General features: G+C 43.6%; 1 protein-coding gene across 1 annotated transcript in view; it reads left to right on the top strand.

The window, feature by feature from the left end:
* myo3a (myosin IIIA) overlaps nt 1-23,162 on the top strand; it is a 94,008-nt gene that overhangs the window by 55,050 nt on the left and 15,796 nt on the right. Inside the window, exons 21-34 of the mRNA XM_041880303.1 lie at nt 1,349-1,502; nt 2,032-2,120; nt 2,323-2,452; nt 3,497-3,591; nt 3,852-3,896; nt 7,287-7,370; nt 9,192-9,397; nt 9,542-9,653; nt 9,769-9,931; nt 10,088-10,177; nt 10,291-10,414; nt 10,946-12,164; nt 12,273-12,417; nt 20,493-20,584. Of these exons, the coding sequence (XP_041736237.1) occupies nt 1,349-1,502; nt 2,032-2,120; nt 2,323-2,452; nt 3,497-3,591; nt 3,852-3,896; nt 7,287-7,370; nt 9,192-9,397; nt 9,542-9,653; nt 9,769-9,931; nt 10,088-10,177; nt 10,291-10,414; nt 10,946-12,164; nt 12,273-12,417; nt 20,493-20,584 (2,748 nt within the window). The remainder of the gene's footprint in view (nt 1-1,348; nt 1,503-2,031; nt 2,121-2,322; nt 2,453-3,496; nt 3,592-3,851; nt 3,897-7,286; nt 7,371-9,191; nt 9,398-9,541; nt 9,654-9,768; nt 9,932-10,087; nt 10,178-10,290; nt 10,415-10,945; nt 12,165-12,272; nt 12,418-20,492; nt 20,585-23,162) is intronic.

Genomic DNA, 23,162 nt, shown 5'->3' with positions numbered 1-23,162 from the left:
GACGTGTACCTATGATGAAAATTACAGGCCTCTCTCATCTTTTTAAGTTGGAGAACTTGCACAATTGGTGGCTGACTAAATACTTTTTTTCCCCACTGTATGTAAACTTCTGACCCACTGGGAATGTGATGAAAGAAATAAAAGCTGAAATAAATCATTCTCTCTACTATTATTCTGACATTTCACATTCTTAAAATAAAGTGGTGATCCTAACTGACCTAAGACAGGGAATTTTTACTAGGATTAAACGTGAAAAACTGAGTTTAAATGTATTTGGCTAAGGTGTATGTAAACTTACGACATCAACTGTATATATATATATATATATATATATATATATATATATATACATACATATATACTGTATGTACAGAACGCAAGGCTTTTTCTACAGTGCTAAGTGTACAATATATTTGCCTAGAATATCCTGACTAAATTCTGCACAGTAAGCAATCTGTAAAACAATGTGTATCTCTTCCTAACGATCATCCCGATATTGTAACATCAGGCTTTTGATAGACTACATCCTTCCTGAAGAGAGCAAGGATATTTACTTGTTTTTATCAGGCGAACAATAAAGAGCAAAGCCTGAGGAACAAGCTCTTCTGATGCTTTTCTATGTCCCTCTGTTTTTCTGGAATGCTTTGTTTTGTTTCCTCAGGCTGTTATTTCAGCAGCATTGTCCTACTGTCCTGAGAAATTTAGAATGACTTTACCTGAGGCTAATGCTGTGTTCTGTTCCAGATATTAGATGCCTTGTGTGTTTGCGTGAGCGTGTCTGTGAACATGGGTACATAAAAGTAGAGCAGGGCAATATGGACAAAAATCCATATTGCGATACATTGCCTGAATTGATGCCATAACGATCAATAGAAATTAATGTGCACCACCATTTTTTATTATCCTTTAAACTACTACTAGTAGTTTGATGGTTGTAGCCATCAATTGTCCCATTAACAATCCCCCATATTAGCAAACTTATTTCATTTAAGCTTCACATTTCTCTAGTATAGGCTACTTATCATAATGAACGATATCAGCAAAATACCTGCGATAAGTGATCGGTATGGTCAGTGTCGCTAATTTTCGGTTTGTCGTCCCAGCTCTACCTAAAAGCTTTGACATTGTATTTTCATTTTGTGCTTCACCTCTAGAGATACATATACTGTATGTTCTGTGATGTTGCTGACTCATAGTTGGGCCTAGACTTTATCAGGTGAGCCAAACATGAAGAACTAAACTAAACCTACCCAGGGTGATGTTATCTGTCAGATATGGTTATGGTTTAATTCAAAACCAGCTTCACCGTTCCAATTTAAACCTTTCTGTCCCTTACCATCTCCTATAGGATGAGTACCTGAATGAGGATGTGGACGCCAGGGTGATTGAGTATGAGGACAACCGTCCTCTCCTGGACCTGTTCCTGCAGAAGCCCATGGGTATGCTGTCACTGCTGGACGAGGAGAGCCGCTTTCCCCAAGCCACCGACCAGACCCTCGTAGGCAAGTCCCCACACAGTCCTCACTCAGTCTTTGTGTAGCTACTAAGATCTAATCCCAATGCCTCAGGGCAGTGATTGGTGTCCTGGTTAAATGCCCAACTTGGCCCTATTTCCATCATGGCCATCCAATAGGTGTTCTGGCAGAAATTGGTTGTCGTGCATTACCCAAGTCACTGCTACACATTGGTGGTGGATGAGGTGAGCTCCCTCCATTACTACGTAAAGCGCTTTGGGTGTCTAGAAAAGCGCTATATAAGTCCAATAAATTATTATTATTATTATTACGAAGTGTACACCAGTTTTATCCAATTAGCTAAGCCACTCATCCACTCAAGTCATGAATAATTCAAAAGGTTAATTTAAGAGGACCTAAAGGTAGTTTAAACATTGCTATTTAAATAATTAGCAACCTTGCAAGTATGTTATGTGGATGCATTTTTGCTTATTCTGTCATTCAATTATGTTTACATGCTTAGCAAGCCAGCTTGGACTGCTAGTAAATTAACCTGTGTGAACTTTGTCCATTGTAGAAAAGTTTGAAGACAACCTGAAATCCAAAAACTTTTGGAGACCGAAGAGGGTGGACCTTGGCTTTGGAATTCATCACTATGCTGGGAAGGTTATAAGGCCTCCTGTCTAATACATCAAATACATGTTTTAGGTCAAATATTTAGCATTTGGCGATAATAATTTAAAAAGACAGGAAATGGGCACCCCAACCCTAAATGTGAATAACAGTAGCAGGTGTAATAAGCTGAGTTTGCTGTAAAACCATGTTTGTGCATACAGGTCTTCTTACCCCCTCTGTTGATCATGTTTAGGTGATCTACAATGCTGCAGGCTTCCTCTCTAAGAACAGAGATACACTGCCGGCAGATATTGTTCTTCTGCTGAGGTCGTCAGAAAATCAGCTGATTCGCAAACTGGTCACCCACCCTCTCACCAAAACAGGTAAACACACATGGCCTAATAACAACACTGTCTCTTAGCACAATCAACTAACCTATGTTTTCACTTTGTATGCCATAATTGAGGTAGTCTCTCAAATGTACAGTTTTCTTGTCAAGCAAGGCATTTATTTATTTTTCCCATCTGACTCTCTACATTTACATTTACATTTTCATCATTTAGCAGACGCTCTTATCCAGAGCGACTTAACTCTAGACTTGCCTTGTGGTGATTATTCAAATATCATATCGTAACAACCTCAATATTTATCATAAATTAATGCCGCTGTAAACAAATGTGTTTATTTGTCGAAATCGAAATGCTAAATGCCAAAGAACCAAAGAAAACCGGTCCATGTCACTTTTTACAGTGCGGCCTATTGTTATTGGAGGCCGGGCTTTTGTTGTGAAAAGCTGGTCCTTGCAGCGTGAGTACCCTTCATAGGCAGAGGACGCGGCCCTTCTGAGCCCAAATCCAATCAGCAATCCCATAATCACTCTTTAATATATTTTATTGAGCTACGGCAACCTCTCCTCCCCCTTTGTACTGTCATTCCCACTGACCTCATGAAAGCTAACACGATGACATGCTAGCATGCTACAAAGAGCGAGTCCACTTCTCTATAGCTGTGTGCTATTGAAATAGCATCGGCCTGTAGCTATACACTTGACATTATCAAGTGACATGGAAATTCTGGATATGTTTGTTGATGAATTTGCACGGCAGATGTTGCATCACTAATGTTGATTTTCAGATTGCCTTCTCTTGCTAACTTAGTATTTTCCCTCTTTAGAGTAACTTGCTCTATGGGGTCAAGCTTGTTAATTTTTTTCCCCCACATATTCCCTCCACCTTCTTCCATTTTAGTACAACTTGATTTGGTTATATTAAATATAAATGTGCACTTGCATGTCTAACTACTGCCATTTTGTTTTTCCATGAAGGCGCTGATTGCCAGCTATCTCACTAACTCTTTCCTCTTTGAAACTGTGGTGTAGCTTGTCCTTTTGTTATAAACTTCTCTCCCTCTATCTCTCTATCCTCTAGGCAACTTGGCCCACACTAAGGGTAAAGGGATGAACACACTCATGAGCATGCCTCGCACCCCAGCACACCCTCAACGCACCATGAACTTTGCCAAGGTACGGGTATAAGATTTTCTAACTTATTTTCCTTTATACACCCTCAAACAAAGTTTATAGTTCTGTCGCATTTACTTTCTTGCTTCCCTTTTCCAATCCAGTAACGTTAACTGTCCTACTTGTAATTCCATGTCAAAACATTTTTCAGTCTCACTTTCTCTTTCAGACAAACTAACCTTTTGTGTCCTCTCTGACTTTCTCTCTCTCTCTCTCTCTCTCTCTGTCTCCCCTGTCTCTCTCTCTGCGTTTTCCTCGTAAAGATGGGAGTGCTTAAGTTATTCAGTTCTAGCATGTCACTTGGTGAGGTAATGGCAATCTCTCTGTCTATGTTGTATCTATGTTGTATGGCAAACCATCTACCCACCCCTAGGAAATAATAAGACTAGTCGTTTTACATTTGTTTTTGTTCATGGCTCGTCCAATTCCCATCCTTTCGTATTTCCCTTTCAATAGATGAGAGTGAGAATCTATGAGTGTGGGTGCAAAAGCAGTCTTTTCGATTTTCATTAGAACCTCAGAGTGAATTGATTGTCTGATTAGATGTTAAAGGAGAGGCTTTCATGTGCATACTACTGGTAATTTTTATATTTTCTCATTTACCTAGGTTTAATGGGGTTATTTCTGTTTATGACACCATGCCTCATGATATTGACTAGTTTTGAGGAAGTGCCCTTCACGCACTCGTAAGAGGTTGAAGTCATAACATGATCAACTTAAAGTTGTTTGTTGTATTTCTGCATGACAACCTAAAGTTACCCCTAGAACTTATCTTACCCACAAAAAGGGCACAACCCTTTACTTTCTAGCACACCACACTAATCTGATAGTTAGGGGAAGGTCACAATTCCCACTTTGTCAAACCAATTTGTATACCTGAGGGCCATTGGCAGAGGCTAAACCTGGCAATTAACTGTCTTTGATGAGTACATGAATGTATTTCCATTCATCTGCATATTTTACATTTCTGCCTAAGAAAGCACAAGAAAGCACATCAAAGACTCCTCCGCTAGTCATGAGATTGAGTGTCATTTTAGCAATGTTTTAGGCTCATGGTGTAAAGGTATGTTTTGTCAGTGCTGTTGCTTTGTAGTGAGCAATGTGACTCAACCTTGCTGCAATTATTTTCTTGCATGTGCAATGTTTCAAGGTTCATATTTGGCTGTGTCCCAGATAAGCATATATTTGCATTTTGTATCTGCACTCTCCTTATTACTCTGCAAATGAGAACATTGTCTGAGATTCTCAGAAGGCATTGTATGGAATGAGAAAAGTCCCACTGATTTTCAAGTGTCATAATTTTTTTTAAATGGCAGTTTCACCAATGATCATAAGCAGGAAAATAGCTGGTTTCTCTGTGGTAAAATCTTCATAATGCTTGCCATAACTCGCAATGAAATTTGAAACAAACTGACTTAACACATACATCCCCTTATGATCAAGTGGTCACTGTCCTTTGTCACAAACGTCTAATTTGGTACCTCTGAAGTCAATACTCAGCATTAAACATTTAAAACAAATTTTCATTATGCAGACTTGATTCCTAACTTGGCTCGTGTTTGTTTACGCTTCCTCTTTATGCATCTCTTGCAGCCTTCTTCTCGGAAATTAACGCTCACCCCAGAAAAAAAACACACGCCTTTCTTGCCTCTCGATCACACAGTACATATTCAAACGGTGATTGGTGATTTTCAAAATTTTGTGCTTTTCACACAACAACAAAAATGAGAGACATTTCATGAGAAAATATGATACACAGATAAGGCTTCTGAATGTTGATATCCAATTCAGGCTGTTATTTACAGGACAGTATAAACCTGCCTATTTTGGGGTTCAGAGCCCTCATCTAACCCATCATTGCTTTTCATATTAATTACACATTGATGAATAACTTCCAATCCATAATGATCTTATACTCGTACCGTTCAGTCAATAAAAAATTAAAAATAATATTCTACAACATCTTTTAGGGCCAGTTTCACGGACTGAGATTAAGCCTTGGTTTTAAAATCATTCTCAGTGGAGAATCTCCAATGACATGGCTTTTAAGTCCAAGACTGAGCTTAATCTGTGTCCGGAAAACTGGCCTATAGTATTTTACAGTGCCTTCGGAAAGTATTCAGACCCCTTGACTTTTTCCACATTTTGTTAGGTTACAGCCTTATTCTAAAATTGATGAAATTGTATTTTTTTTCTTTATTCATCTACACACAATACCCCATAATGACAAAGCAAAAACTGTTTTTTAGATTATAATTTTTTTTAATGGAAATATTACATTTACATAAGTATCAGACCCTTTACTCAGTACTTTGTTGAAGCAACTTTGGCAGCGATTACAGCCTTGAGTCTTCTTGGGTATGACACTACAAGCTTGGCACACCTGTATTTGGGGAGTTTCTCCCATTCTTCTCTGCAGATCCTCTCAAGCTCTGTCAGGTTGGATGGGGAGCGTTGCTGCACAGCTATTTTCAGGTTTCTTCAGAGATGTTCGATCGAGTTCAAGTCCGGGCTCAGGCTAGGCCACTCAAGGACATTCAGAGACTTTTCCCGAAGCCACTCCTGCATTGTCTTGGCTGTGTGCTTAGGGTCATTGTCCTGTTGGAAAGTGTACCTTCGCCCCAGTCTGAGATGCTGAGTGCTCTGGAGCAGGTTTTCATCAAGGAGCTCTCTGTACTTAGTTCGGTTCATCTTTGCCTCGATCCTGTCCCAGTCCCTGCCACTGAAAAACCTCCCCACTGCATGATGCTGCCACCACCATGCTTCACCGTAGGGATGGTGCCATATTTCCTCCAGACATGACACTTGGCATTCAGGCCAAAGAGTTCAGTCTTGGTTTCATCACACCAGAGAATCTTGTTTCTCATGGTCTGAGAGTCCTTTAGGTGCCTTTTGGCAAACTCCAAGCGAGCTGTCATGTATCTTTTACTGAGGAGTGGCTTCCGTCTGGCCACTCTACCATAAAGGCCTGATTGGTGGAGTGCTGCAGAAATGGTTGTCCTTCTGGAAGGTTCTCCCATCTCCACAGAGGAACTCTGTAGCTCTGTCAGAGTGACCATCGGGTTCTTGGTCATCTCCCTGACCAAGACCCATCTCCCCCGATTGCTCAGTTTGGCCGTGCAGCCAGCTCTAGGAAGAGTCTTGGTGGTTCCAAACTTCTTCCATTTAAGAATGATGGAGGCCACTGTGTTCTTGGGGACCTTCAATGCTGCAGAAATGTTTTGGTACCCTTCCCCAGATCTGTGTCTCGACACAATCCTGTCTCGGAGCTCTACAAACAATTCCTTCGACCTCATGGCTTGGTTTTTGTTCTGACATACACTGTCAACTGTTGGACCTTACATAGACAGCTCAATATCGAGTCTCATAGCAAAGTGTCTGAATACTTATGTAAATAAGGTATTTCTGTTTAATTTTTTTTATACATTTGCTATAATTTCTAAAAACCTGTTTTTGCTATGTCATTATGGGGTATTGTGTGTAGATTGCTGAGGAAATTTTTTATTTTATCAATTTTAGAATAAGGCTGTAACTTAACTAAATGTGGAAAAAGTCAAGGGGTCTGAAAACTTCCCGAAGGCACTGTATAATACATATAATACTATGTTTTCCAATATTAATTGATATAACTCAACAAATACACCTACCATGAACCTGTGGTGAATAATCTTGATAAACTCACTGTTTTGTGTGTCCAGGGTGATACTGTAACTGGAGAGACCACCCATCATCCTAGAGAGTCCACCAACATGAGAACACAGACAGTAGCCTCCTACTTCAGAGTAAGAAAGTCTCACTTTATCACTTCCTACATTACTGAGTGGATAGATTATCCCCCAACCCTGGTAGTATAGCTCTGACTGGTAGTACAGCTCTGTTGATAAACTGACTTGTAGTACAGCACATTTGCATACTGTGACATGTAATGTGTACCTACAGTTGAAGTCGGAAGTTTACATACACCTTAGCCAAATACATTTAAACTCAGTTTTTCACAATTCCTGACATTTAATCCTAGTAAAAATTCCCTGTCTTAGGTCAGTTAGGATCACCACTTTATTTTAAGAATGTGAAATGTCAGAATAATAGTAGAGAGAATTATTTCTTTCAGCTTTTATTTCTTTCATCACATTCCCAGTGGGTCAGAAGTTGACATACACTCAATTAGTATTTGGTAGCATTGCCTTTAAATTGTTTAACTTGGGTCAAACGTTTCGGGTAGCCTTCTACAAGCTTCCCACAATAAGTAGGGTGAATTTTGGCCCATTCCTCCTGACAGAGATGGTGTAACTGAGTCAGGTTTGCAGGCCTCCTTGCTCGCACACGCTTTTTCAGTTCTGCCCACAAATGTTCTATAGGATTGAGGTCAGGGCTTTGTGATGGCCACTCCAATACCTTGACTTTGTTGTCCTTAAGCAATTTTGCCACAACATTGGAAGTATGCTTGGGGTCATTGTCCATTTGGAAGACCCATTTGCGACCAAGCTTTAACTTCCTGACTGATGTCTTGAGATGTTGCTACAATATATCCACATAATTTTCCTTCCTCACGATGCCATCTATTTTGTGAAGTGCACCAGTCCCTCCTGCAGCAAAGCACCCCCACAGCATGATGCTGCCACCCCGTGCTTCACGGTTGGGATGGTGTTCTTCGGCTTGCAAGCAACCCCCTTTTTCCTCCAAACATAACGATGGTCATTATGGCCAAACAGTTCTATTTTTGTTTCATCAGACCAGAGGACATTTCTCCAAAAAGTACGATCTTTGTCCCCATGTGCAGTTGCAAACCGTAATCTGTCTTTTTTATGGCGGTTTTGGAGCAGTGGCTTCTTCCTTGCTGAGCGGCCTTTCCGGTTATGTTGATATAGGACTCGTTTTACTGTGGATATAGATACTTTTGTACCCGTTTCCTCCAGCATCTTCACAAGGTCCTTTGCTGTTGTTCTGGGATTGATTTGCACTTTGGAAAAATTGCTCCCAAGGATGAACCAGACTTGTGGAGGTCTACAAAAAAAATTCTGAGGTCTTGGCTGATTTATTTTGATTTTCCAATGTTGTCAAGCAAAGAGGCACTGAGTTTGAAGGTAGGCCTTGAAATACATCCACAGGTTCACCTCCAATTGACTCAAATGATGTCAATTAGCCTATCAGAAGCTTCTAAAGCCATGAAATAATTTTGTGGAATTTTCCAAGCTGTTTAAAGGCAAAGTCAACTTAGTGTATGTAAACTTCTGACACACTGGAATTGTGATACAGTGAATTATAAGTGAAATAATCTGTCTGTAAACAATTGTTGGAAAAATGACTTGCCAAAACTATAGTTGGTTAACAAGAAATTTGTGGAGGGTTCTAAGTTTATGTAAACTTCCGACTTCAACTGTATTTATCTCCTTGGAGTTGTACCAGTACCCCTGGACAATCAGAATATATACTGGTTTACATAAGAAAAGAAAGCAACTAATGAAAAGAAAGCAACTAAATATGTCTTCTCATACAGGAATTCAAGAATAGGCATTTTGGTCTTATTCAGGTCTTTACCTGGACACTAGTTTTAAGTGGATGCTTAAGGTAAACTACTCACTTCCTGCCTCTTCATTCACCAGTATTCCCTAATGGACCTGCTGTCCAAGATGGTAGCGGGACAGCCCCACTTTGTGCGTTGCATCAAGCCCAACAATGACCGGCAGGCCAGTAAGTTTGACAGGGAGAAGGTGCTGGTGCAGCTGCGCTACACTGGCGTCCTGGAGACAGCTAAGATCCGCCGACAGGGCTACTCTCACCGCATCCTCTACACCAACTTCGTCAAGAGGTTGGTGATCCTAATCATAGAAAAGACTCCATAGGCTCCCACTTATTGCTTATGAATGACAAGAAGAATGGAAAACTCCTTTTGAGGTTTTTAGGCTAATAGTGTGCCGAAATGGTTTGGTAAGTCTAGTATTGGTTGTTGCAGGTACTACATACTGGCTTTCCGTGCGCACAAGGAGCCGGATGCAAGCCCAGAGACTTGTGCAGCTATATTGGAAAAAGCCAAACTGGAAAATTGGGTCCTGGGCAAAACTAAAGTAAGGTCACATTCATGGAGTATTTTGGAGTAAAATGTAAATGACTAGACAAATCTCATGGAGAGTATGACTGAGTCTACATCCTTTGATTGTGTTTCCATGTGGTGTCTCTCAGGTGTTTCTGAAGTACTACCATGTGGAGACCCTAAACCTGATGGTGAGGCAGACCACAGACCGCATCGTTCTGGTCCAGGCCTACGTCCGGGGCTGGCTGGGGGCCAAACACTACCGCAAAATACTGGAGAAGAGAGCACAGAGCGCTGTGGCCATACAATCAGGTCAGTACATGGTCACTTTGACCTTACCACCATAGTGGAACCAAAACTGTCCCGGTTCCTTTTAAACGTGTGCAAAGACCTTTAAGTTCTTTATTATCATAAACAATAGTTGATATCTGTATGTTAATGATTTGTCTCTAATATATCGTCCACCAGCGTACAGAGGACATCAAGTACGGAGGAGATGTGCTGATGATAAATTAAGCAAAGCCAAGTTTGAGACCTTCATCATCCAGTTACAGGCTGGTGAGGAGACCATTATGCCACTTCATCATTGTTTTCTAAGATCGGTTTGTTCATGTTCAGAGGATACATAGTACGTTTAGTGTAGTTTGAACTTGTACCATCCTCTTCTGCAGTTTGCCGAGGTTACCTCGCCAAGAAGAAGTACAAGGAGTTGATGGAAGAAAAAAATAAAGCTGCAGCTAAGATTCAGGCACATTATAGAGGACACAGGGAGAGGAAGAGTTTCAAAAAGAAAAGGTAAGGACAACCATAGATGGATCTGCACTACGCAAAAAATATAGTCATAGTAAAATGTAGGAAAGTAGATCTAGAACTTTTTAAACATTGTGAAGTTAATGTTTTATTGAGTAGAAATTGTATATTTAAGCAATAAGGGCTGTTCTTATGTACGACGCAACGTGGAGTGCCTGGACACAGCCCTTAGCCATGGTATATTGGCCATATACCACAAACCCCCGAGGTGACTTATTGCTATTATAAACTGGTTACCAACGTAATTAGAGCAGTAAAAATACATGTTTTGTCATACTTGTGGTATACGTTCTGATATACCACTGCTTTCAGCCAATAAACATTCAGGGCTCGAACCACCCAGTTTATAATTAGTATTTTACTATTTATTAGGATCCACATTAGCTGCTGACATGGCAGGAGCTACTCTTCATATAAACATATATATAGAGTATACCCCCATAGTTGTTCCAGATCATAAACATTTTACACTGAGTTTGATTCTGTTCAGAGCAAAATCAACTGTATTCTCTTTAGGGAGGCCATTGAAAAAGACAGGATAGAGAAAGAGAGGATCGAAGCTGCCAAACTGGAGGAGGAAGAGATGGCCAAATCCGCTGTGGTCCTTCAGAGTAACTACAGAGGCTACAAGGAGAGAAAGAAACTCAGGGAGCGCCACAAGACACTGTCTGGAGACGAGTTGAGATTAAGGTCACCCTCGCCTGTAGAGGTGGAGCCTGCTATTATGGAGGAGGACGAAGAGGAGGAGCAGGAGGACATGAAAGAGGTTGCAGTGGAAGAAGAAAAGGAGGAAGGGTTGACCGAAGTAGCGGAGGAGGAGGAAGAGGATGAAGACACGGCCAAGGCGGAAGAGGACGACGACGATGAGCTAACGGAAGTGGGTGAAGAGCTGGTGGACGAGGAAGACACAGAAGTTGACGAGCAACAGAATACAGAGCCCGCAGAAGGGGAGGAGGTTAACCCAGAACAGGAAGCTAAGGCAGCTACAGTTCTCCAGAGCAACTTCAGGGGCCACAAAGAGAGGAAGAGGCTGGTTGAAGAAGGCAAGATCCCAGCAAGGAAACAGAGAGTGATGAGCCCAACTGAAGACGAGACCACAAAGGTAGAAGGTATGTCAAAACCAGAAGGAAGGTCAAAGGTTCCAGAGGAAGTGGCCGTGTCTGCAGGTGTGGAAGAGAAGGAAGAAGTAGATGAGGCCAAGGCAGCTACGGTCATCCAAAGTAACTTCCGTGGCCACAAGGAGCGCAAACGCCTGCAGGAGGAAGGAAAAATCCCCAAGAAAAAGAAGACGAAAGAGGCCAAAGAACAACCCAAACGAGAACTTGTCCAGACACAGGAGCCAACGCTAGAACCCCAACCAGAGCCGTCCACCGCAAGCCAGACCGAGCCAGACGAGGAAAAAGCTGCCACCGTTCTGCAGAGCAATTTCAGAGGACACCGGGATAGAAAGAAATTCAAGGAGGAGAGAGAACGGGTCAAAAGGAGCAAGGAGGAACCCATGGTTGAGGAACAGGAGGAAGGGTTGAATGTTGAGGACAGGGTTGTGGACCTCACCGATGTAGAGCTGGTTCGCATAGAGGAGACAGAGTCTCAGGGAGGGGATAGGTATGACGAGGAGCAGGCAGCGGTGAAGATCCAGAGCCAGTTCAGGGGCTACAAGGACAGGAAGAACCTGAAGGCCACCAAGGCCACAGCCCAGAGAGATACGGAGGAACTGGAGGTCTTTTCTAAAGAGGTAATCTAGTACTAACCCACTTGATGTGTCTGCCAACGGCTTTTCTTGGGGTTCTGAACCCCCAACTATTTGATTATATGTATCATTTGTCCATTGTCTATACAACAGGTCACTAAGTCTTCCCAGAACTACATGAGCCTCCAGCAGAAGCTGAACGAGATCATCCTGGCCCACCAGATAAACCCAGCCAATAACAGCATGTTTGTCAAAGGGCAGGCAGTCAATGGCTTTGCTGTCAACCATCAGCAATCAGGTAAGTGTCTGACTTGTGTGAAAACCACAAGACATTGCACATAGCAAAGAAACGACAAATGTACTGTTGAGTACAGACATGGATGAAATTAAATACATTTGAAAAGAAGTCAATAAAAATACTGTAGACTGGTTTTATACAAAAACCAACTGGAAGTACTATGTGTGATCCCGAGTCACTCAGGCAGTATTGAGTATAATTACCATTCTGAAGAAGCAATCGAATCCTTCTTTTCTGGTCTATCCATCTTTCCAGTGGGCTCCTGGCTCGTCTACTTGGTCAAACAGCTCCAAGACTATCCCTCACAGACAGAGAGCTGAATAGAGTTCACTGACACTCATTGAAATAAGACTGAGTGCACCTGCAAATAGTCTTTACCTCCATAACCAACTCCTTCTTGGGTTGTAAAGAGACCTTATGACCAGGCACATGCCACCCATCTTCAATTAACTTAAGGCTTTAGTGTTTCTTTGAGTGTCAGTTTGGCCCTATAGACTACACAATATGTGGTATGTGTTCTCAAACACCTTTCAAGTATTTGAATTTTCCGAAGCAGCTTTCTCAATATGTACAGTACACAGACATTATGGTGTTCTTTTAATGTCTTGTGTAATTTCTCCTTTTTGTGATCTCATTCACCTATTTCATGAGCTATTTTCAGCCTATCCTCAGTCATCCCTGCCTCAGGAGCGAAACAAGATGGTGAAAAAGAAGGCACATCTTTTGTTATGTCTCCGCTTCGCAGTAGCTGATAATTTAATCAGCAGACAAAGTTCTATTTTCTCTCTCATTCAGGCTCGATTGTATCTGAAAAACCTGGGGATGTCAAGTGCCAAAACCGGAAAGCGGTTCTCGACACGATGCGTCATCAAAAAATGTATTTGATTCCCACCGGTGATATGTGTAATTGCTTTGAAATCATGAGCAAGGGAGCTGGCAGAGTGAAAGTTCAGCATCTCAGTGCTTGGTGTGTCAAATCCATCTGGCAGCTGAAATGTTATTATCATCATAAGTTTACCAGGTGTCCGGAAGAAATATCATTATTGTGTCACCCATGATTTGTTTTTATTGGTTAGTGTCATGACTTTCTCATATTGGATTGTGAGAGAGGCAAGCCTAGAACACAATTGGTAACCTTGTATCAAATATGCATTTTCTGAATGTGAGATATACACTATATTAGTACAATAACAACTCACCACAACAACAAAATCCAAACTGCAATCTCAAAGACTTGGGATGCCTGGTAGGTGCCCTTTACAAGGTGTTCTTAAGAGCAACACATTGCCTGAGGAGCATAATTAATTTCAAGTGTTATTTCCAGAGACATTTTCTCCTCCAAAATGTCTTCATTGATTTGGTCCAATAATAAGCTGTCCTCATACCTTTCTACATTTCAATTAAAATCCTAATTTTTTTATATGCAGAAAGACATTTGGGGACATTTCTTAGAATGCCAATCATATTTCACTTCATGGAAAAGGTCATTAAATGCTAATCACGTTTCATAAGGCACTGCTGTGGCAATTACAACAACCATTAATATGGGGATTTCAAATGAGCTTTTCTCCTTTGAGCAATACAGAATCACTGACGACCTTTAAATAGACAGGTTCAATAATATGAAAAACTATGACAAACCATGCATGAAATACAGCCTTTACCTTACATACTGTATCCATATGCACACATACACATATTACATTCAATACATTACTGAGAGCTATAGGTCACCATAATATGGGACACAGTGGAGGCTGCTGAGGGGAGCACAGCTCATAATAATCTCTGTAACGGAGCACATGGAATGGCACCTGGAAACCATGTGTTTGATGTAATTGATACCATTGCACTTATTCCACTACAGCCATTACCATGAGCCCGTGCTCCCCAATGAAGGTGCCACCATCCTCCTGTGATGGAACACTATCTGGCAGGGATAGGAATATCTGATCGATCTCTGTAGGAAAATTCTAAAGGGTCAGGGGGTCAGCCTGATGGCCTGTTCACACCCGATAGCCTCTCCAGTAATCATACGCCCAGTCATACAGCCTCTCCAGTAAGTCATTAGAAAAACAGGGTCAAATATAACAGCCTAAGGCAAGTTTCCATACAGCTCTGTAGGCCAAATATCAGCCTCAAGTTATAAGACAGTAGGCTACATAGCAACCAAAGCCCATGAGGTTAGCTTAACTGCATAATGTAGGCTTAAGATTTTTGGGGACATTTAAGCTTGTAAAATGCCTAAAATTCTTAAAACGTACTACTCCAGTCTCCTTTTCAGCTCATTTATCACCTGATTTACTTAACAAAAGATCCATCTCAATAGGTGGTCCATTTTGCTCAAAATGTATTTTTTACCCTTTAATGTGTGTACTTTATTGTATTTATACTTAGGATAACGATTTTCAACAGTAAAAGTTACAAACTCTTTAAGTCTTTGGTAGAATAGAATCACCTGAAGCCACCATTTTTAAAACGCCCTTCCATTTCAACATTATTTCCAGGTAATATTCTCTTCTGGTATTGTTACAATTGTAGCAACGTTTGTAAAATAAAATAAAATAAAATAAAATTGTATTTGCCACATGCGCCGAATACAACAGGTGTAGACATTACCGTGAAATGCTTACTTACAGCCCATAACCAACAATGCATTTATTTCTTAATAAAAATTAAAAAAAACAACAACAACAAAAAAGTGTTGAGAAAAAAAGAGCAGAAGTAAAATAAAAGAACAGTAGGGAGGCTATATACAGGGGGGTACCGGTGCAGAGTCAATGTGCGGGGGCACCGGCTAGTTGAGGTAGTTGAGGTAATATGTACATGTGGGTAGAGTTAAAGTGACTATGCATAAATAATTAACAGAGTAGCAGCAGCGTAAAAAGATGGGGTGGGGGTGGGGGGGCAGTGCAAATAGTCAGGGTAGCCATGATTAGCTGTTCAGGAGTCTTATGGCTTGGGGGTAGAAGCTGTTGAGAAGCCTTTTGGACCTAGACTTGGCGCTCCGGTACCGCTTGCCGTGCGGTAGCAGAGAGAACAGTCTATGACTAGGGTGGCTAGAGTCTTTGACAATTTTGTGGGCCTTCCTCTGACACCGCCTGGTATAGAGGTCCTGGATGGCAGGAAGTGATGTACTGGGCCGTACGCACTACCCTCTGTAGTGCCTTGCGGTCGGAGGCCGAGCAGTTGCCATACCAGGCAGTGATGCAACCAGTCAGGATGCTCTCGATGGTGCAGCTGTAGAACTTTTTGAGGATCTGAGGACCCATACCAAATCTTTTCAGTCTCCTGAGGGGGAATATGCTTTGTCGTGCCCTCTTCACGACTGTCTTGTTGTGTTTGGACCATGATAGTTTGTTGGTGATGTGGACACCAAGGAACTTGAAGCTCTCAACCTGTTCCACTACAGCCCCGTCAATGAGAATGGGGATGTGCTCAGTCCTCTTTTTTTTCCTGTAGTCCACAATCATCTCCTTTGTCTTGGTCACGTTGAGGGAGAGGTTGTTATCCTGGCACCACACGGCCAGGTCTCTGACCTCCTCCCTATAGGCTGTCTCATCGTTGTCGGTGATCAGGCCTACCACTGTTGTGTCGTCAGCAAACTTAATGGTGTTGGAGTCGTGCCTGGCCATGCAGTCATGGGTGAACAGGGAGTACAGGAGGGGACTGAGCACGCACCCCTGAGGGGCCCCCGTGTTGAGGATCAGCATGGCAGATGTGTTGTTACCTACCCTTACCACCTGGGGGCAGCCCGTCAGGAAGTCCAGGATCCAGTTGCAGAGGGAGGCATTTAGTCCCAGGATCCTTAGCTTAGTGATGAGCTTTGAGGGCACTATGGTATTTGAGGGCACAGTGACTCCCGAGTGGCGCAGTGGTCTAAGGCACTGCATCGCAGTGCTAGCTGTGCCACTAGAGATCCTGGTTCGAGTCCAGGCTCTGTCGCAGCCGGCCGCAACCGGGAGACCCATGGGCGGCGCACAATTGGTCCAGCGTCGTCCAAGGTAGGGGAGGGTTTGGCCGGCAGGGATGTGGGTTCGTTTCCCACGGGGGGCCAGTATGAAAAAAAAATTACATATGCATTCACTAACTGTACGTTGCTCTGGATAAGAGCGTCTGCTAAATGACTAAAATGTATGTGTTGAATGCTGAGCTGTAGTCAATGAATAACATTCTCACGTAGGTGTTCCTCTTGTCCAGGTGGGAAAGGGCAGTGTGGAGTGCAATAGAGATTGCATCATCTGTGGATCTGTTGGGGCGGTATGCAAATTGGAGTGGGTCTAGGGTTTCTGGGATAATGGTGTTGATGTGAGCCATGACCAGCCTTTCAAAGCCCTTCATGGCTACAGATGTCTGTGCTACGGGTCGGTAGTCATTTAGGCAGGTTATCTTAGTGTCCTTGGGCACGGGGACTATGGTGGTCTGCTTGAAACATGTTGGTATGCTCTTCAATCGATTGCTGCTGGCACCCGCCCACCCGACTAGAATCACTACTCTCGACGGGTCTGACCTAGAGTATGTGGACAACTACAAATACCTATGTGTCTGGTTAGACTGTAAACTCTCCTTCCAGACTCACATTAAGAATTTCCAATCCAAAGTTAAATCTAGAATCGGTTTCCTATTTCGCAACAAAGCCTCCTTCACTCATGCTGCCAAACATGCCCTCGTAAAACTGACTATCCTACCGATCCTTGACTTCGGCGATGTCATTTACAAAATAGCCTCCAACACTCTACTCAGTAAATTGGATGTAGTCTATCACAGTGCCATCCGTTTTGTCTCCAAAGCCCCATATACTACCCACCACTGTGACCTGTACGCTCTTGTTGGCTGGTCCTCACTACACATTCGTCGCCAAACCCACTGGCTCCAGGCCATCTATAAATCATTGCTAGGCAAATCCCCTCCTTATCTTAGCTCATTGGTCACCATAGCAACACCCACCCGTAGTATGCGCTCCAGCAGGTATATCTCACTGGTCATCCCCAAAGCCAACACCTCCTTTGGCCACCATTCCTTCCAGTTCTCTGCTGCCAATGACTGGAACAAATTGCAAAAATCTCTGAAGCTGGAGACTCTTATATCCCTCACTAACTTTAAGCATCAGTTGTCAGAGCACCTTACCGATCACTGCACCTGTACACAGCCCATCTGAAATTAGCCCACCCAACTACCTCATCCCTATATTCTTATTTATTTTGCTCATTTGCACCCCAGTATCTCTATTTGCACATCATCTCTTGCACATCTATCATTCCAGTGTTAATACTAATTGTAATTATTTTGCACTATAGCCTACTTATTGCCTTACCACCATAACTTGCTACATTTGCACACACTGTATATATATTTTGTGTTGTATTTGTCACGGTTTCGGCCGAGGCTGCTCCTCCTCCTTGTTCGGGCAGGCTTCGGCGGTCGTCGTCCCCGGAGTACTAGCTATCACCGTTTGATGTTTTCGATTTCTGTTTGGTTTTGTCTGATTGTGTACACCTGTTTCCTGTTTGGTTGATTATGTCTCCTATAAGTTTCTCGTTTGGTTAGTCTTGTGTTGTGTGTTATTGTCCGTAGGTGCTGCGAGTTTCTGCTCTGTTTATTTGTTTTGGTGTTTTTACGCACAGTTTGCGAAATCGCTCGCCTCTGTTTGTTCGAGGCCCGTATTTTGTATTTTGTCACGTTATGACAAGTAAAGTCTGTTGGACTAAGCCTCTGTGTCCTGCGCCTGACTCCTACACCACATCTACATCAGCTCCTGACAGAAGATACCACCACGACTGGGTCAAGCAGCGTGATGAGGAGAGAGGTTGGAATTGGGAGCAGTGGAGTGAGAGTTGGGCGAGAACCATGGAGGCCTGGTCCACGGGGGAGAGACAAGCCCAGAAAATTTTTAGGGGGGGGCTCACGCCGTGGACGACGGGGCAGCAGGAGTACGGGATAGAGTGGTTCAGAGGGTTGGCAGAGGAGGCCGCCAGGTTACGGGAGTTACTGGACACCAGGGGGAAGGAGAATGTAGAGGCACGGCGAGAGGTACTGGGGTGTGTTGCCAGTCCGGTCCGGCCCGTTCATGATCCCCGCGTAGGGCCAGTGGCGTGTGTCCCCAGTACGGTCCGGCCTGTTCCTGTCTCTCGCACCGAGCCTGTGGTGCGCGTCGCCAGCCCGGTCCGGCCTGTTCCTGTCCCTCGCACCAAGCCTGTGGTGCGCGTCGCCAGCCCGGTCCGGCCTGTTCCTGCCCCTCGCACCAAACCAGTGGTGCGCGTCGCCAGCCTGGTTCGGCCTGTTCCTGCCCCTCGCACCAAGCCAGTGGTGCGCGTCGTCTGTCCGGCACAGCCCGTGCCTGTTCCACCGGTGCCTGGTCCGGCACCGGTCAGCTGCTCCACTCCGGAGCTAGAGCAATCCGCTCCACCAGTATTCAGTCCAGCTCCGGCCAGCAGGGCCAGACCGGACCAGGGGCGCTTTGGGGGGTTAGAGAGGGAGTGGGGGTCATGCCCGGAACCGGATCCGCCGCCGAGGCGGAGTGCCCACCCGGTCCCTCCCCTGTTGTGTTTGGTTGGCGCGGTTGGAGTCCGCGCCTTTGGGGGGGGGTACTGTCACGCCCTGGCTCTGGGGAGTCTCATATGTTGAGCCAGGGTGTTAGTTTTTATGTTTTTGTGTTCTAGGTTGTGTTGCTTCTAGTTTGGTATTTCTATGTTGGCCAGGGTGGTTCCCAATCAGAGACGGCTGTAGCTCGTTGTCTCTGATTGGGAGCCATACTTAGGTAGCCGTTTGGCATTTGTTTAATGTAGTATCTTGTTCCGTTTGGTTTGTGTAACCGTAGGACTTCACGTTTCGTATCGTTTGTTGTTTTGTTCGTTGTGTGAAATAAATATGTACGCATATCACGCTGCGCCTTGGCCCGCTTCTTCTCAAGACGATCGTGACAGTATTTTTGACTTTATGTTTTGTTTTACCCCATATGTAACTCTGGGTTGTTGTTTTTATCGCACTGCTTTGCTTTATCTTGGCCAGAACTTGTTCTCAACTGGCTTACCTGGTTAAATAAAGGTGAAAAAATAAAATAAATTAAAAATTAAAAAATATTACAGACTCAGTCAGGGACATGTTGAAAATGTCGGTGAAGACACTTGCCAGTTGGTCAGCACATGCTCAGAGTACACGTTCTGGTAATCCGTTTGGCCCTGCGGCCTTGTGAATGTTGACCTGCTTAAAAGTCTTACTCACATCGGCTACGGAGAGCGTGATCACATAGTCATCCGGAAACAGCTGGTGCTCTCATGCATGCTTCAGTGTTGCTTGCCTCGAAGCGAGCATAAAAGTGGTTTAGCTTGTCTGGTAGGCTTGTGTCACTGGGCAGTTTGCGGCTGTGCTTCCCTTTGTAGTCTGTAATAGTTTTCAAGCCCAGCCACATCCGATGAGCGTCAGAGCCGGTGTAGTACGATTCAATCTTAGTCCTGTATTGACTCTTTGCCTGTTTGATGGTTCGTCGGAGGGCATAGCGGGATTTCTTATAAGCGTCCGGGTTAGAGTCCCGCTCCTTGAAAGCGGCAGCTCTACCCTTTAGCTCAGTGCAGATGTTGCCTGTAATCCATGGCTTCTGGTTGGGGTATGTACGTACGGTCACTGTGGGGACGACATCATCGATGCACTTATTGTCCTCTTGGAAGCTATGTTTAAAGGCAGTGGTTGAACATTAGAGAAACCCTGTTGTGCAGAATAGTGTGAAGTGGATTAGAGTTATCCAGCAGGGGAGTCATTGTGCGCTCTCGCTGCCCTCAGGGGGTCAATCGCCTCCTCATGGTAGTCTTTTGGCAGCCATTTTCTCAAGCATAATATGGAAAAGCAGTTTTCACTCCGTTCCTGTGTAAAAAAACATAAACACCCAAAATGTCTCTGTTTATTACATAGCACTCTTTTAAAAATGATTAACCAGGGATTTGTTGAGTACACATTTGATAAATACTGTAGATATAAATGAAAAACCTGCATAACAATACACCTATGTCTACTTTCTCTAGCTACTTGACCATCAAAGCATTATAGCTGATGTGGGTCTTTTTGTTGTTGTGATGTTTCAGTCGATCTGAAAGTGTGTCGGACGCCTCGCAGAACCCAACAGCCAAAGACGCTCAACACCCCTGAGGACTCTACATACTACAACCTCATCCATGTGAGTCTGACTCTGTCAGTGAGCCATTCTCTGTCACCTTTACAGCACTGTAGTAATTGCATTTTTATATATTGGCATTCGCACTACATTATTGATGTGGCCATTTCAAAGGGAATGTAACGATCCTTGTTAAGTTGTTAGAAGTTTTCCAACATTTAAGTTTTTAATTAATGTAGTTTTGCAAAGGTCTGTCCATGACAACTTCAAGTGCTCCGATAGAAGGCAGGAAAGTCTCTCAACTGGTATAGATTCAACTTGAATCGTATTGGGTGTGCTATGAAGCCTTGATGCACTCCAGCATGTGTTATATTGTTGAAATATTTCTGTCTAATCATTTCAGTATGCACTAGAAAGGCGCAAAGTAGGTGCTGGAGAGTCCCTGCAGGTTTGTTTCCAACCTCGTTCCTTCAGCTTCAGCTGATCTCAAGCTAGCTGATCTTAATTGTTAGTCAACCAACAGATCGATTGATTACGGGACTAATGTCACGAACCGGCTCAAGTTCGTAACAAAAGGGAGACACGTGGAGACAAGGAGTACTCAAAGTATATATTTATTAATTAAAGTAAACTAAATCAAATAACAATGGTGTGTGTAATCAGTAATCAGTAGTGTACGTGAGTGTTTGCATGCATAAATGTAATATGGAAAAGTGTTGAAAAGTGCCAAAGCAAACAACCCAAAAAAGCCTCAAAAATATCACAACCAAGATCAAAGTATCTGCCTGGAGAGAGTCTTCCCAATGAATGTGGAAGAGGTCCATTTATCCTGGGACACACCCGGCCCAGGTGTTTCCCATGTAGCTGACGACCCCCCCAACTCCGCCCACCGGCATCCTAATAAGGAAACAAGAGCAAAGAGAGAATACGGCAGACAGAGTGGGAGGGTCGTCACACCCCCCCCCATAAGACCGGGGACCAACAAGGACCCCCGGCCCAACGTACCAGCCCCTGCGTCCCAAACCGACAAGTTGTACATGTTCACCCCTCCACTTGCCCCACCCATCATCCTCCTCTCCAGACCTCAGCAACCTTTACCCAGGAAGCAACCTTTAAGAGGAAAGAAAAACACAAGACTAGGAGGGGACAAACAGGAAAGATAGAACATGACAAAATCAAACACTGGTCGGTCACATCAATATTCATGAACAGGGCGCACGAGAGAGCGCATCAGCAATCACGTTATCAGTCCCCCGGATGTGCCGCACATCTAGATGGAAAGATTGTAAAAATAAACACCATCTCATTATCCTCTGATTAGGACACCTCATGGACCTCAAAAATGTGAGAGGGTTATGGTCGGTGTAAACCACAATAGGTACTACACCCGACCCAACATACACTTCAAAGTGTTGTAGCGCCCATATAAGTGCTAATGCTTCTTTTTCAATGACAGAATAGTTCAACTGATAATGGTTAAACTTTTTTGGAAAAGAAACTAACAGGCCTCTCAACCCCAGCCACATCTGCTTGCAGCAACACTGCACCCGCCCCCCACATGACTAGCATCCACCTGCAAGGTAAATGACAAATCCACACGAGGAGCAGCCAGTACCGGAGTTGAAGTAAGCAACCTCTTTGCATCTTCGAAAGCCTGTTGACAATGAGAAGACCATACGTACACAGCCTTAGCTTTCAGCAAATCTGTCAAGGGAGCGACCACAGTAGAGAAGTTCCTACAAAAACCACGATAATACCCAATCATTCCCAAGAAACGCATCAGTTCCTTTTTAGTAGTTGGTAGTGGAAAAGCATCAATAGCTACCACTTTAGCCCGAACAGGACGCACTTCACCCTGCCCAACCACCTTTCCAAGGTATGTCACAGTCGCCTGAGCAAACTCACATTTAGCCAAATTTATCGTGAGACGACCCGCAGCCAGACGTTCGAACAAGGCTTGAATACGGGACAGATGTTCCTCCCAAGTATCTGCATATATCACTACATCGTCCAGATAAACAGCGCACCCGGCCAGACCAGAGACAACCCTGTTCATAAGTCGCTGAAAAGTTGCAGGCGCATTACGCAGCCCGAAACTCATAACCGAATACGAGTACAGACCAAATGGTGTAATAAAGGCAGAGATTTCACGTGCCCTACTCGTCAGTGGCACCTGCCAATAGCCCTTTAACAGGTCAAATTTGCTCACAAACTTAGCTGCGCCGACTTGATCAACGCAGTCCTCCATCCGAGGAAGAGGAAATGAATCCGGCTTAGTGACATCGTTTACCTTACGGTAGTCCGTACAAAATCTGTTTGTTCCATCCGATTTACTGACCAAGATACAGGGAGAAGCCCAACTGGAGAAAGAAGGCTCTGCTATTTTACTCTCCAGCATGTACCTGACCTCAGCATCCAGACAACGCAGTTTCTCTGAAGAAACTCTATAGAACCGTTGACGAATGGGGTCAGCATCTCCAATGTCAATATCATGTTCTATTAAGTTTGTACGTGTTGGTGTATCAGAAAACAACCCTGGAAATCTCCGAATCAGACCCACCATCTCTTTCCGCCCATCAACAGGTAGATGAGTAAGAAGACTATCTAAAATCTCCAGTGTCTCTGAATTCTTCAATCTACC

This window comes from Coregonus clupeaformis, chromosome 7 (genome assembly GCF_020615455.1).
Source record: "Coregonus clupeaformis isolate EN_2021a chromosome 7, ASM2061545v1, whole genome shotgun sequence".
Classification (NCBI taxonomy): Eukaryota; Metazoa; Chordata; class Actinopteri; order Salmoniformes; family Salmonidae; genus Coregonus; species Coregonus clupeaformis.
The sequence above is the reverse complement of the archived record's forward strand: the minus strand, read 5'-3'. Positions and strand labels throughout refer to the sequence as shown.